Source organism: Pungitius pungitius, chromosome 1, assembly GCF_949316345.1.
Source record: "Pungitius pungitius chromosome 1, fPunPun2.1, whole genome shotgun sequence".
Taxonomy (NCBI): domain Eukaryota; kingdom Metazoa; phylum Chordata; class Actinopteri; order Perciformes; family Gasterosteidae; genus Pungitius; species Pungitius pungitius.
In genome coordinates, this window is record NC_084900.1 from 17,149,015 (window position 1) to 17,165,589 (window position 16,575).

At 40.4% G+C, this 16,575-nt stretch overlaps 2 protein-coding genes across 2 annotated transcripts in view; one reads left to right on the forward strand and one right to left on the reverse strand.

Moving 5' to 3' along the window:
- LOC119221947 (nuclear receptor coactivator 3-like) overlaps positions 1-16,575 on the forward strand; it is a 97,618-nt gene that overhangs the window by 71,484 nt on the left and 9,559 nt on the right. The window lies entirely within an intron of this gene.
- Positions 9,255-13,056, reverse strand: LOC119222027 (serine-rich adhesin for platelets-like). Its single transcript, XM_037478354.2, has 4 exons — positions 12,924-13,056; positions 11,798-11,835; positions 10,843-10,869; positions 9,255-10,681 (listed from the first exon to the last, which is right to left on the reverse strand). Exons 2-4 carry the CDS (start codon positions 11,814-11,816, stop codon positions 9,567-9,569), a joined length of 1,161 nt encoding a protein of 386 aa, XP_037334251.2. The 5' UTR covers positions 11,817-11,835; positions 12,924-13,056; the 3' UTR covers positions 9,255-9,566.

The window sequence follows — 16,575 nt, forward strand, 5'->3', positions numbered from 1 at the left end:
AAAAACTGTAATTTAATTCCCTAATTTAAAGTAAAATCTGATGTAATTGCATTAAATGCTGCATAAACTATAAAGCAATTCTGTATAAAACAATAGTGGATTTAACATCAAATTTTAAAAGATATATTTTTTCAAGAATAATTCATGCAATTGTATAATGTTTATTTGAAAGCATTAAAAGTGCAGTTTCTTGTCTCTCCTTGTATTGTTCAAGTGGTTGAGGTTGATATGGGATTTAGAAAGTAATTAGTAATAAGTAGACCAATACTTTCTAGAGATAGTCATTATTACATTAATCTAATTACACTGTTGAAGAAGCCAGTTGTAGTTAGTAATATAGGTGACTTGCCCAACTGTTATAATATCAGAAGTGAAACTGGAAGAACAGTGTGTTATTCAACCTAATTTTAATTTTCATGTAGGTGCAATCTTGCACATTAATACTGTGGATGGACCTCCTGTTGACATAGTCCGCTTCATTTTCGGAAGGTGCAATGATGGGAATATGTGTGCCATCAATGCATCCAACCACATTCGGAAATCCTAAAAGGAATTCTATTATTAGTTTACTTCCAGGGGTCGCAGCAATATGCTCTTAACTGAACGTCATTTATCAGGTTAGCCTCATTTAAACCGATTTATACATCACTGACCTGCAATCCTGTGAAACTCCTCTTTGATGGCTTTCACGGGTTTGTGCCCAGGAAACAGCACAAAAATTTGGAGAAAGCGCTTAAGAGCGAGGCACACTTTCCTTACAACTCTGCAAACAGTAGCCTTACTGATATGTTCTGCATCCCCAATGTTATACAGAAAACTACCATTTGCAAAGAAACGTAATGCAACGCAAAGCATCTGCTCGGATGTTAGAGCACGGCCGCGATGGCTGATGTTTCTGATGTAAGGATGGATGAGATTATGGATGTATCTTATTGACTGTAAAGAAAAACGGTACCGCTCAAATAAAAATGAATATGGATATGACAAAAAATCCACTCTGGGTCTCAAAATCCTCTCCCAACGTAAATGCAACTCCCTACGGATTAATGCAGCCTCTTCATCCACAGGATCGTCCATAAAAGGACATGCCATTTCATTCACTTGATTTGATGCGCTCTGCGTGACTGAAATGTGCGCAATGAATGAATACCGAAAGAATGAATGAGGTGATTAAATACCACTTCCTCTTTAAAAAAGGGGAGGAGACGAAATAAACTCTGGGTTTCCCGAAGAAAACCTGCTCCCGACCAGGTTAGGTTCACAGAGTAAGTTGCCATGGTAACTGACTCTGAGTATAAGTTACCTCTCTTTCTGAAACAGGCTTGACTTACTCTGCTTTCTCAGGTTTAACATACCTCCCATTCTGAAACAGAAAACTCAGAGTTTCCCTCATTTCAGGGTTAACATACTCAGAGTTTTCACTTAACCTCCTTTCTGAAACAGGCCCCTGGTGTATGGTAGAATATTTGTATTTCTGACGATTTGGTATACTGTGTATGCAATTAATAAGTGTTTTTGTTTCTTTGTTATCTTTATTACAGGGGGGGGTGAGGAGTAGTTTAGCCCTGCTCCGGAGTTTACATACCTGCACGGGGGGTGGGAAGCATTTTGTTCTTTTCTTTGCTTTGGTACTGCCAGCTCTCCTCATTTCCCTTGTTAACAGCGCTATAAATAAAAACAAGCCTGTTAACCGCAACTTCAAGCCCATGTCTAATTCTTACACCTTCAACACCACACCCTGTTTATTGGCCACAGGACGCCGTCAGGCAGTGGCGTGGATCCCACTCCCCTCCTGGGGAGGCAGAACGTAACAACGGAGCTAATTGTTACGAAGGCTGAATGTTGACAAACATTTGCTTTAACAACTTCAGTCATAAAATTACATTACGTTACTTAAATAAAGTAGTATTTAAAAACTGGCGGTGTTTCAGGCGCTGAAACACTTCCGCCCAGCCCTGACGGACCAGCATGTGCTTGTCCGGACAGACAACACATCTGTGGTTTTTTATATCAACCATCAGGGAGGTCTGCGCTCTCGGCCGCTGAACAAGCTAGCCCGCCAGATCCTCCTGTGGTCCGTGGGGAAACTCCGCTCGTTAAGAGCGGCTTTTATCCCGGGCGTCTTGACCCAAGGGGCAGACACCCTGTCGAGGCAGGGGCTGAGGCCCGGGGACTGGAGACTCCACCCAGAGGCGGTGGAGTTCCTTTGGGGCCACTTCGGCCGCGCCGATGTGGACCTATTTGCCTCCCCAGAGACAACTCATTGTCCTCGGTGGTTCTCCCTCACGCACCCCGCCCCTCTCGGCTTGGATGATTTGGGAAAGGCATGGCCAAAAAGCATGCGCTTGTATGCTTTCCCCCCGGTCCCAGGGGTTCTAGATAGCGTCCGTCAGGACGGAGTCAGCCTACTGTTAGTAGCCCCGTTCTGGCCAGCTCCGCGTATGGTTTTCGGACCTAATATCGCTTCTTGCAGTCCCCCCGGTGGAGATCCCCATCAGGTCGGACCTGCTGTCTCAGGCGTCGGGGTCCATAGTTCACCCCCGCCCGGAGCTTTGGAAGCTATGGGCGTGGCCCTTGAGGGGGCCCGCCCTTTAAGGTCCGGTCTCTCGACTGAGGTCGTAGAGACCACCTCCTACTCCAGAGCCCCGCCACTAGGAGGGCGTATGCCGGTAGATGGTGCCACCTGCTGTAGGAACAACTGCGGACCCAGTTAACTGCCCGGTCGGTTCAGTACTGGAGGTCCTGCTATGTTTCCACAGGTCTTCCCGTCTGCCTTTGGAGCATCTCTCTTCCTTGTGGCACCCTGTCCTCCGTTCCTGATGTCAGACCAGGCGTATAACAGAGCCGCAGCAAGTGAATGGTTATTGCCATGACACTTGCTTATGAATCAGCTGGTCAGCCCGCATCTTGGGAACTGAAGGGAACGAGACGCTGCGTAAACGTTCTGCCATACTCCCGGCCTGCCCGTGGCACTCGATTCGGCCTTTCAGAGATGAATGGTCCTGCCCTTCGGGTCCTTTCATAGCGCCCTGGTCCGGCGTCCCCGCTATGACGTACCAGGTCGCCATTGGTTAATTTTCACACGTGCTTCATGACGCGGTCACGCAGGGGCGTTCCCACAGCGTTTTACGCAGCGTCTCGTTCCCATCAGGGAACGAAGGTTACATACGTAACCGAGAGACGTTTTTAAGAAATCAGGAAACAGACACAGACATATGGAAGTAAATCTGTGTCATTGGATTTTGAAAGAAAAAGGTGATTGAATTTCTAGCACTGAATAATAATTCATGCAGCCGACACTGATGGCATATAATAGAGTCAAAACTGTGTTTATGGAGCCAAATCCAGGTCAAAAGATTTGTTCATTCAAAAAAAAATGTTGTTGTTGAACATTGAAAAATAAAACACTGTATTCAAAATAAAAATAAGTGGACAAAAAATGTTATGATATAGTTTTGACTCAGTTTTATTATTTTTTGAATAATATATTTTTTTCATTCTTCACTTTTTGATATTCTTTTTTTTATATTCAATGTATTATATTTTTCGGTTGCAGATTTTCAGGTTCAAAACTTTTTTTTGCATTGGGATGTTTTTTTTCACATTCAGACTTTTGACCCTGATGTGGCGTAGTGGGCAGGGGCGTCCACTTTAAAAAAAGTTTTGAATCTGAAAATATGAAATCTGCAACCGAAATATATAATACAGTTTTTATTTTGAATAAATAAACATATATTTCAATGTTCAACAACTTTCAGGTTCACATTTTTTTTTCTCGAATGAACAAAACTTTTGACCCGAATTTGGCTCCATATCTGTTAATGTACAAATGTCAGCTGTCTATTAATGAATCCTACAGACAAAAACCACACTGATGGCATGAAGAAGAGTTAAAGCCCAGTTATTATTGGACATGGCTAAAATCCGGTCACCATGCTGCAGACAAGCCGAAGATTTATTGGGTGCTTGCTTCTTTTGCTTGACGCACGCTCCTGATCTAGAATCTAGAATCTATTGCTCTTCCTTGGGGTCCCGGATGTTGTGGTTTAATTTTTTGCGGTTGAAGTATTTGCGGTATAATTTTTTGTGATCTACCGATCCCTCCTTATATGGTAGGCAATTAAATGGGCAGAGCTATTGGGAAAGCCAGTCATCCTGCTACACTAAATTAAGCTTAATTGGCAAAAGATAATAATAATCAGACTTCCTTTGGTGTCCCGCCTTATGTTTGTGAATGAAAATGGGTTACCTGTAAACCAACCCTTTGACAGACATGCTGACTTTATGCTAATTCCATGCAGCTTGCAGTAATTTAAAGTGAAGGACATTTTGCCTTTGCATGCATGAAATAATGAGACGGACAAATAAGGAGCAGTCTGTTAACCAGATGTAAAACACAGTGATTAAAGACCACATCCAATTCACACACAATTTCATTGAGCAGCTGTTTGGTAAGGGCTAGCTGAGAGGCACAGTTGTAAAACGAGGTTCTTATTTTAGACAGTGTAGTGGTGGATGGTGATGTAGTATAATATTTGGTGGTTATAGTGGAGATATTGTGATACTTTTTGTTGTGGTAGTGTGAATACATTATGTAGTAAATTAGAGAATCACGTCTCTACATGACCCTCTATTATAATTAGTGTATTTAAACATGATTAATCCCATTCATGTCATAGTTAACTCACAATTAATCACAAATTTGTATCTATTCTAATTGCCCCTTCATTTATTTTTTTCATAATTTAATTTTAATGTTAATGCTCTTAACATGGAAAAGTTTTCAAGATTGGCTTGCTTTTGCAAATGTTTTATTTTACTGAAAAACGACATTGCCGATCAGGCCGGTATAAAATAAAATCATAAAGCGCACATTTCAGGTAAACAAGGACTGCCTATCCTGCAGTTAAACCATGCCTTAATATTTTCTTTTTTTCAAGTTTGCTGTGAACAAAGCAGGCCTCTTATTTCAGAAACAATGACTCCTAAAAGTTAGGTTACCAATAAAAGTTAAGCCTGTCAACACTAATTATAATATATGTTTATAATACAATGTTTCCACAATGTTACCTAGCTACCAAGACCGGAAATGATCCCTTCATGTCCATCTCCGTTACTTAAAAAAAAAATTGTATAACTTAGTAACCTGAATAATATAACTGGATTTTCAGAATAATGATTTTACATGATTAGGCTTCTTGAAGGCTGTGATATGTGTAATTTATAGGGCGTTAACAACGTTAATTAGTTGTTTGTTGTTAATTACGTCAATTTATTTAACACATTTCACGCATGCGCAGTGTGACAAATTATTCAGGTCAGGAAAATACCTCTTCCTCTAGGGAATGCACTTCATCCTATACAACACATTACTGCCACCGGCAGGCATATGTCAGGCCGTCAGGTTCAGCAAGTCGTTTGCGCCAGTCCACGCTGAATATTGTGGACTGGGGGGGGTGCGGGTGCTAGCGGTCAACGTGGGGGCGGGGGGGGGTGCTAGCGTTTTTCTTTGCAGCGCCAGTCTCATCTTTTTGCGTTCTAATCGCCGCGCTCGACTTCAAGGTGTAACTTTTATTATTGTTCGGTCTGAAACGGCCGCCCAGTGACGGATGGTGGAGCAATATTGTTGTTCGGGTGGAAACCGGGAGAAATTCGGGAGAAAGATCGGTCAGGGACATTTTCGGGAGGGGCTTTGAAATTCGGGAGTCTCCCGGAAATTTATATTATAATATTATATTAATATTTCCGAGAGGGTTGACATGTCTGGTCAACGCAGCCCTGGACCATCAGGAGCACAAACTCGTTTTGCCGACCGCAGCAGAGTGGGATAAACTGCAGAGACTCGAGACCCTTCTAGAGCCATGCAGGGAAATCAGTCTGTAACTTATCAAATAACATTGCTTTGATTATTTTCTGGAATGAATTAAAAAGTCAAATATCAATAACATGTATTTATGTAAAATATAATAATGATAATAATAATAATGATAATTATGTATCTGTGTCCTGTTATTTATCTTTAGTATGCATTTCAGAAAGAAAAAATGGTTAGGATTAAGGTGTAATTGCAAATAGTGATTAATCATGATTAATCCACTGAAAATTCTGATTAATTTGATTAAAATTTTCATCATTTGACAGCCCTAGTAATTTATAAAATAATTATTCAGCTATATCAAGTTTTGTACCAATTTTGGCTTCTGAGTGTCATGCCCCTGGCTTCCTCTTCCCTCTTCGTCCCCTGTCTCCCTCTTGTGGTACTCTCAGGCAAACACCCCCTGCCCTTGCTCTCTCTCTCCCCTCATTATCCCTCACAGCTGATTCCCCTCTCGTCCTCATCATTGTCTCACCTGAAACCACTTCCACCTGATTTTGCCTGCTTCTTATTCCCTCCCTCTAGTCTCGTCTTGTTGTCGGATTATTCCATGAACGTAGACGAATGCGTCAGCACTTCTCGTCTTCGCTTGTCTTGTCCTGTACCTCCACTGTCCGCGTGTTAGTGACTGTGCCTTTCCACAGAGTACCCAACCGGCGCGCTTCCCGGCAGCTCATCTGCTTTCACCTCTCCGCTGGACCCGGCTGGTAAAGAGCACCCCGGGGCCTCCGAACACTGTCCTCACAGGAGTGATCCCCATGTCCCTAGGTTCCAGGTTTCTCCTGTCTGCTTCTGTTATGTTTCTGGCTAACGCCAGAGGACTTTGAGTTTGTTCATTATTGAGGACTGTTTTCCGTTGTTGATCATTAAAAGACTCGACTGCATCTCGCTCCGGGTTCTCCATCATTTCCCATAACACTGAGTGGCTGAGGAAGCTGTCGATCATCTCCGCATTGCTTTTCGCCATATCCAGTGAAATCAGACGATTTAGTAGAATGGTCGAATAGGGCGAATCGACCAAGCAGAGCTGAACAAAAAAGTTTTAAAAATCCATATTTTGCCTGCCTAGTTCGTCTGCCCTTGGGCCAAGTTTCTTATTTTTTAGTTTTAGTTCATCCTCATCCTGAACTTGACACTTGTTTGTATTGTCCACACATGTTTACTGGCTATCATTTTTGTTTTAGTTTTAGCCTTATATCTTCATGTTTAGTCTGGCCGAGAACAGGCTGCTGTCTGCGGCGTGAGATGAGGCTGACCGCCCGGTGCTGGGGGCATCAGATGGTCCCGTTAACAACGCCTCACGTCTCCGACATCCTCCATAGAATTTTTTACGATGGCTGAATGTTAACAAACCGACCGCAGAAATGTTGCTTAAACACCTAATTTCTCGCCTGAAAACGTCCTAAAATGACATTCCGTCCTTTGATTATGGTAGTATTTATAAACTTGGACGGGCGACCGCAGACTTCAAGGCATATGAAGGAAGGGCGTATGATTGGCGCATTGCGCTGTTCAAAATCAGCGCTCTTTGCTTCCGCCTTCCGGTGTAACTGAGATGCCTTCCGGTGTAACTGAGATTCTCTCGCACTGTATACTGAGATTCTCTCACATGGTATAGTGAGATGCTCTCATGTTGAATAGTGAGATGCTCTCACACTGTATACTGAGATTCTCTCACATTGTATAGTGAGATGCTGTCTGAGTGTCTCAATAGTGTGTGTGAGAGTGTCTCAGTAGTGTGTGTGAGAGTGTCTCAGTAGTGTGTGTGAGAGTGTCTCAATAGTGTGTATGAGGGTGTCTCAATATTGTGTGTGAGAGTGTCTCAATAGTGTGTGTGAGAGTGTCTCAGTAGTTAAGTCCTAAACGGCCCCTCATTCGCTCGGCTCACTCATACACAGAACACTGAGAAGTGAACAGCTCTCTCCCTCTCTGTCGTCAGGTTCGCGGGTCTTTCGCAATAAATGTAAAGGATTTCTTCGGCTTCAGGTTTGTTTTTTTTACTTCGGTTGTTGTTAACTAGTAGAGTTTAGGTAAACGTGGGGTTTATTAAGACATGGTTCGTAAGAATGCGACTCGCGTTGCGTCTCTGCCTGTCGGAGATTTTTTTTTTCCATTTGGCTCAAACCAGTTTTTAGTCTTTTTACTTCACGCACTGACCTCTCTCTCTTTCCTCTCTCTGCCGGAGTTTTTTTTACTGTCTGTTGGCTCTCTTCACACACACACTCACACACCACAATAATTAAGAAGGAATGCGTCCAGTACAGTACACTGTTTTCAAAGTTCATGTTTTATATTGGTCACCTGTTAATCAAGCTCCCTGCGAAGGGTCAATTGCATGCTTAAAAAAGAGCATACGGTTAAAGCCCAGCCCATTTCAAGACAACCCGACAATTTACGGGTAAAATCATTCCTACTTCCGGGTTATGCCCCACCCACTTCCGGGTTAGGTCCCGCCCAATCCGAGTACAGATACGGACACAGATAATTCATATGGTTCAACAGATATTGATACAGATAATGCTGTACTCGCTCATCCCTAATGTTTATTGGATTCATATGGCTGTTTCTCGAAATTGTATGAGATGAATCAACATTAAAACTTTTTTGTGTAAAGTATTGATATATTTCTTCATCAGTAACATGTAAACTGCTTTTTACACATCATAGCACTAATAGGTGTTCACCTTTATCCTACAGATAGTGACCAAATAGGACAAAGTAGTTTATTTTTAGTTATTACACTTTTTATCATAGGTGTGCCATTTTTGGAGACAGGCCAAAAAATTCCTGCAGGAGGGAAGAGGTGTTCATTACATTGTCTCTTAATTGGACACTACGGAGGAGATGAATCAGGGAGCAGATGTTTGACCATTGTATAGTAAACCTTATGTGTTTGTGCTGACACCCACTCTGTGCTTCTGCCCTTTATGAGCTATACTGCTCATAGTGCTGAACTGCACTAAATATTAGGAGTCTCGAGTAGAGAATAAACACCAACGTCCTCCAGTTCGAGTTTCTTTACTTCTCTATCCTGGGACTCAATCTATAATAATGTAATCATGTTCTATTGTACAGTTATTGTACATTTCCTTGAAAGAGACTCGAACGTCAAAACAAATTCGAAAGGTTTTGACCCCAGAAACTGCTTTAACGAGGACAGCTACACCGTAACTACGACAACCGCTGAAGCATTTGGACGACAGTTGCCAGTTAACATGGTCCCTTGATAGACCGAAACACCGGTGGGACAGGGAACCCAAGCTCCCTTGAAAGAGACACAAGCTGAAATGACCATATGTGTGCATTGTGTTAATCCATTTCACCCTAAAGAATGATGTGTGGTGGGATATTTTTGGTCATTCCATCAACTCACATGTTGTTGGTTCAGTAATGGCTAAGAGTCCATATAGATTAAAACATTTATTTTCTTGCAATTGTCATGAATAACAGCATGAATCATTATTAAAATGACTTAATAAATACATTTTGGTTGTCTTTAACGGTGGGAAAAGAACATTAATATTATACTCAACCTTTATTTTACATTTATATTTTCCCTATATTATAGATCAATTCAGCTAATAAAACAGTGTTAGAAAATGTTTCACTCTACACTAGTGTAAGTTCATCAAAACCCTCTAAAAATGTTGCATTATGAGTATTTATGGTATATTTTTGTCTTTTCTTTCATTTAAATTTCTATACAGAACACAAAAATGAATGCAATATGCGCCATATATGGCATAAAATATGTCATAGTTTTAGCTGATCTGGAGACTGTACTGTTAGTTTTATCTGATGCCTGAACTGTAGTGCTGATTTCATTTGGTCTGGAAGTTGTAATGGTAGTTTTATCTGATGCGGAAACTGTACTGCTGGTGTCATTTGATCTGGAAGTTGTACCGGTAGTTTTATCTGATGCGGAAACTGTACTGCTGGTGTCATTTGATCTGGAAGTTGTACCGGTAGTTTTATCTGATGCGGAAACTGTACTGCTGGTGTCATTTGATCTGGAAGTTGTACCGGTAGTTTTATCTGATGCGGAAACTGTACTGCTGGTGTCATTTGATCTGGAAGTTGTAATGGTAGTTTTATCTGATGCGGAAACTGTACTGCTGGTGTCATTTGATCTGGAAGTTGTACCGGTAGTTTTATCTGATGCGGAAACTGTACTGCTGGTGTCATTTGATCTGGAAGTTGTACCGGTAGTTTTATCTGATGCGGAAACTGTACTGCTGGTGTCATTTGATCTGGAAGTTGTACCGGTAGTTTTATCTGATGCGGAAACTGTACTGCTGCTTTCATTTGATCTGGAAGTTGTACCGGTAGTTGTATCTGATCCGGGAACTGTACTGCTGGTGTCATTTGATCTGGAAGTTGTACCGGTAGTTGTATCTGATCCGGGAACTGTACTGCTGGTTTCATTTGATCTGGAAGTTGTACCGGTAGTTGTATCTGATCCGGGAACTGTAGTGCTGGTTTCATTTGATCTGGTGGTCACAGTGGTAGTCATCGGAGTGGGGGAACTAGTTGTAGTCATTGAAGTTGTGTTCATTTGTCCTTCATCACAATTTTCTTCTTGAGATGAACTGCTGGATTCAGCTGATCCGGGATAAGAACAAGCGGTTATAGAATGCATATATACCAAGTCTTCTGGGCATTTTTTGTAGTGAGTGTATCCCGAAACACAGTTGTAATATGAATATTGATCATCGGGTGTGGGGTACAGCCCATCTTGTCTTCCATAACAAGGGTTTCCATCTGTTGTTTGGCAAACTTGAAGACTGCTTGCAAGGCCAGGTAAACCTAAAATAATTTTTCAGATATGTATTAATTAAACGGCTTTAATTAAAGATGATGGCATTGAATCATTTACATACTTAAACTGATAATCCTCTACACCTCTAAACATCTCTACAACCTCTAAACATATATATATATATATATATCACATGTCTTAAACTTACCCAAGCTCGCGATGATCAGACAGAAGCCTTGAAAGTGAAACGCTTGTTAGTATTGGGTTCAAATTAAGATTAACAGGACCTGTGCCAAGTACCAGTAAATTAAATATTCATTTAAAAACCCAATTTTCAGTAGAAAGAAAGTTTTCTTCTACTTATTCTAATCACCTACAGGGTATTTTACAGTAAGCGGAAATAAAGTAGTGCTACATCCAATCCGTGGCTTGTGACAACCTGTGCCAATGCAACACATTGTTGAAGAGTTGCCATAAGAATACATCCGCAACATATATTTTTACTCCATTGACATTTTAATCATAGTCAGATCTATTGTACAATATGAAACAGTGAAATTGTAAATCGGTTAATTTACACTGCAGTTTCTTTTTTGCATGTGTTTGTTTCAACTGGATTACTTTAAGCCTGATTTATGACTTCCTAATTGTATAATATTAATTTACCATTGTCATACAAGCTTGGATTGGTCAGGAAGCATTGCTTTTAGTAGATCTCCTATCTAATTTAACATGTTCTGATGTGGGTTAGGTGTTCAGCATAAGTAACCATGGCAATCTATCCAGGTAAGAAGACCACATCCGTCATGTAACTTAAAACCCAGACTTAACGATGAAGATAACTTGCAAACCCCAATGTCTGCTTCATTGTACAGACCTCAGCTTATTCTTATTCTGCAGTATTCATTGATTGTATTGTATTGTATTTGTGCAGGTTACTATAATGATACTCTCTGAGATTTCTATAGTCACCAAGTTACATTAAAGTTGAATTGGATTTTGTTTATATTTTTTATTATAAAAATATAAGTTATCTATATTCCGGAAAAATCCACACTGTGTGATCAGAGTATAGAGTGTAAGACGCCACTGGAGTTAAGTTCTAAAATGTTTATTCACTGTTGTTTATAATGTTTATAATTTACTTGATCAGTGAGCCTTACCTGCTGCTGGAGTGAACATTTTCCCACCTGAGGTTAAGCTGAAAAAGAAGCATCTGATTAATATGCATCAGAATCAGGGCTTAAGGTTTAACATTTTCTTTGTGGGAAATAGGTACAATTGACTTAAATAACTAGATTTACAATCCATTTAAATGTAAATAACAATAGTAATCAAGACTATAATTGTATGAAAACATATTCAACTGATTAAGACGAAGAAATCTTGTGGTCCTTTATTGTTTCCATTCTGAAGTTACATGTTCCAACTACAAAAGAGACGTCCTTATACTTTTCACTCTTGTACGTCCTGCAATCAGTGCAATACATTATTTTCTTGCCTTGATCATAAACTAGCTATTCTGGACTGGACATCCAGTTTTCGTAAAACAGTCTTTTCGTTTTCTTTGACTCTTCATATTCCGTTTAATCACCAGTTTTTCTCTTTTGTGTCTGGTTTTCCTACACCTGCTATGTGCCGCCACTTCCTCGCCTTGCACTGAGCAGGTCTGAAGTTCTATCAAAGGTCTCCACCTGTCACATTTGTTGACGTGTTTATGTTGCTTAAAAGCAAGCGTACGGTTGCCGACAACGGAAACAATTTATACAACTTTAGCAGGAAAGCTTTGTTGGTGTTTCCTTCTCAAGGTGTGGTGTGTGGACTGGTTGAATTGTTCGGGGCTCCTTCACTCATGACACATTAATATCCACATTAATAACCGCAACCAGTCTTTTGCCTCTACAGCAACACTGAAGGGCCATACTATCTATCAAAAAAATAGACAGAGACATACAGAATTCCATCCACCAAAGTGGCTAGTGAGAGCCACAGCCAAATTCTACCCCCATTTGGTAGGTGGTCAGGTGTTAACGTCATGCCCTGAGTGGAATGAATGTTAACACATCTAGCAATTTGTTGTCCTCACCCTGAGATATTCTTGTTTTTTGAGTTTTTTGAGCCTGAGAACCTCACAGCTTAATACACAAACTCTCTGGATTGTCTTTTAAAGTATGACAGTTTCGTATTCTGTGGTGTATCCCTCAATGCCACTAAACACACTACGTAAATTCAATTAAACAAATTCAATTAGAAGTGGGTGGTTATGATCAAAGTAAAAGGTATACTTACAAAAGGTGAAAGAAGCATGCACTGTCTCTGCTGTGTCTAGTGACTGACAGATGACTTCCAGCGTTGCTTTAAATATTCAAGGAGCTGACAAGGTGACGCAAATATGTAGGTTACCATTCCAGCGGTGCTTTAAATGGATCTTGGTGGCAAATTATATGGGCGTGGTAAGTTGTGTATTCATGTCACAGTGTTGACAAGGAACAAGGAAATTGGCTCAGGTAACTCTGGGGCAGCAAGGGTGGTTTGGAATCTTATAAGGATACTTCCCAGATACCTTCCTTTGGGGGTTTTCATAGCCCAGAACACATTGTTTATGGCACATTCTGATCCTACCATCTGAATGTTTCAGCAGAAAGTGATACTTGGCTAATGTTTTTACATCCTTCTGCATTCCAACTTTGGAAAGCCTTTGCATTTCATCAAGGTTTAACATGGTTCAACATTAACAAACTCAAACCAAGCAGAAACAACCCGGGAATGTTTTTTTTACATTCTGATGCTTGTTTTGAATTTTTTCGTGACGTTTGCGTGCAGGCAACGTGTTTGACAATGTGTTAATTACTGGGCTGAAAGAATTTAAATGACTGCATTGTTTTTTCTGTCTTGAACGATCTGCTCTATTTCCCACTGATGACAGTTCTGGTTAACTATGAGATGCTCCATGTGATTGCGTCTGACGTGGGTTGTTTTTTTTCTGGAGGATTAAAAATGTCTAAATGTGGAATTTTTGTAAGAAACCTAGATTTAAACTTGATTATTGGCATGTACTGTTGATTACGACAGCGTTGAGATTTTTATTCATAATTATTTATTATAATAATGGCGGTTACTAGCTGTACAAGAAATCATAGAAGCAACCAAGAGAACGCAGTAACTCTTGAGAAGGGGGGAATATCTGTCCATAAGACAACTATTTGCTGTGTACTCCACAAATAGTTCCTTAACTGCAGAGTGCCAAGAAGAAGCCGCTGCTGAAGGTAAACCAAAAAAAATCCCGTTTGGAGTTTGCCCCAAGCCGTGTGGGAGACAAAGCAGACATGTGGGAGAAGGTGCTCTCACTAAACCAAAATGTGTTCCAGCAGGACCATGAGCCTTAACAGTTAGAGCTACAACGGAATGGTTTAGATCGAAGCATGTTCATGTTTTAAAATGGCCCAGACCTCAATCCAATTAACAATCTTTGGCAAGATTTGAAAATGGCTGCTCCATCCAATCTTTCTGAGCTTCAGCTATTTGGCCAAGAAGAATGCATGAACATTTCCATGTATTTTGCACCTTCAATATACTGTGCACGTTGGGTTGAAAAGTGTTTAAATTTGAATTCTAGATTTTCATGGTACAAAATAGAAAAAAGGGTTGAAACGTATGAATAGACATATTTTTCAAGCCAACCCTGCAGCCCAGAGAATGTTTTGACTAGGTTAGTCAACTAGGCCATACGCACATCTGATCAAAAGATTGTGTGGCTTTGTTCTTGTTGAGGAATTTTTAATCACTGCGTCATTTGTTTTTCCTTGAGATGCTGTTTCACATTTCAAAGAAAACTTGCCTATGTCTGGTCGTGTAATTTTTAATTTAAATCACCTGACATCATGTAATAAGATTACATATATCTTACATATACAGTACATATATCTGTTATTCATACCAACAGTGGAAAAGCATTTCTTAAAGTTTATAGTTTATAGTACTGCTATCTTATATTCAACGAGTATCTATGCTCTTCTTTTGTGCAGGCAGTAAGTCAATGACTATGTGACATTAAAATATGATTGAATTGATTTTAACAAAACTTGGCTCAACCCAATCCCCAAATTTCTCCTAAAAAGACAATATTCAAAGGGTGCAATTGGAAAAATTCTTTTATAATTAGTCAGAACTGTGACCACTGGGACAATGTGTATTTTGTATTATAATAAATTAATGAGGCAGTCATCAAAACTCCGGCAATAAAACATTACACGATGATCAGTCAGAGTGCAAAACAAGCACCAGAAATGCATATACATAGAATATGGTCTAAAAAGGGAAACAGATAATACATGGAGTGTTAAACCTTGACAAGTTTTGCAGAAGATTGGAATTTTTTTTCCCCAAGTATCTATTTCTGTTGCAAGAATCAAATGGTAGAATCAGAATGTGCCATTAACGTGTGTGTGTTCTGTCTATAACTGGTCCGGTTATTAGTTGGGCACGCCACCCTTTAAAAGAATGGAATCGTTATCAGATGCCAGCTGGCCCTTAGAACAAATTTCCTCATAACTTGTCAAGTGTACAATTAAGAAATTTGATTATTGTGACCTGCATATTTGCACCACCTTGTCAGCTCATCTAGCATTTAAAGCAGATGTCACTAACTGGCGGATCACGGCCCGAATCCCGTCCCACCCGGACCCGGACCAAAAGCTAAAAACGACGGTTGTGATTATACGTTTTCGACTGCGCAGCTTTTTTCGTCTTTACGGCAGTGGCTCAAAGCACTGACCAATTGCATTTGAGTTAAACGATCCCACGTGATACCACTCAACCAATCGAGTCTTTGCATTCCAGGCAGGACGATGCCATCGTGGCAATATTGCAGACAGACGCGAGAGGTAGTGGCAAATTACAAATTAGTCTTTTTTTTTAAATGCAGCCCAATTTTTATTTATTTAATTGAGAACCGTATTTATATTTGCAGTCACACATGTATTTTCAGTTCTTTGTTACAATAAATATTGTCAAAAGAGTTTTTGAATGGTACTATATTAATTTGATTTGTTAGTTGTGCATTACGTGCATGTTGATACAACTTTTTCTCTATTTATTCAGACTAAGTAGTCACATTGTGATATTATGACCTTAACTTCTGGAAATTCTCTCAACCTGGACCTCTTCACATTTGAGTTGAATTCAAACCCCGCCAGCTGGTACTCAGAGCCAATTTACTCATAACCTGTCAAGTGTACAATCATGAAATTGTAACATTCCCCCTCCCAAACTTGATCAGTGACGACATGTATAGCCGCATGTCGTCATTCCGCCGCTGGTTGTCGAGGTGCCCAGTAAATAATGTGGGCTTCGTTGATCACTGGAAGACGTTTTGGGGAGTGCCTGGTCTGATTAGGAGGGACGGCATCCATCCAACTTTCCATCAACCTTGATCAACTGACTTCTACAATTTTGAAATCCAACTCTTCCACTTGTCTCCTGCATCCGATTCCAACTAAGCTGCTTAAGGAAGTTTTTCCGTTAATTAGCACATCCCTACTGGATATTATGAATTTGTCTTTGTTGACAGGACATGTACCACAGTCCTTCAAGGAAGCTGTAATTAAACCTCTTCTGAAGAAACCTACTCTAGCTTCAGAGGTGTTGGCTAACTACAGACCCATCTCTAATCTTCCCTTCCTCGCTAAGATCCTCGCAAATCAATTATTCATTTTATTTATTTCTACAAAACAATGCTTTGTTCGAGGATTTCCAGTCAGGATTTTGAATGCATCACAGCACAGAAACGGCACTGCTGAAAATTACAAATGATCTTCTTCTTGCATCGGACCAAGGACTTGTCTCTTTTCTTGTCTTGCTGGACCTCAGTGCTGCATTTGACACCATCGATCACCGTATCCTGCTGCAGAGACTGGAACACTTGATTGGCATCAGGAACTGC

Excerpts from the sequence above, each read along its gene's own strand:
- LOC119222027 (XM_037478354.2), bottom strand. Across the intron at positions 10,682-10,842 it reads TCTGATCATCGCGAGCTTGG|GTTTACCTGGCCTTGCAAGC; the intron begins GTAAGTTTAAGA and ends AAATTATTTTAG.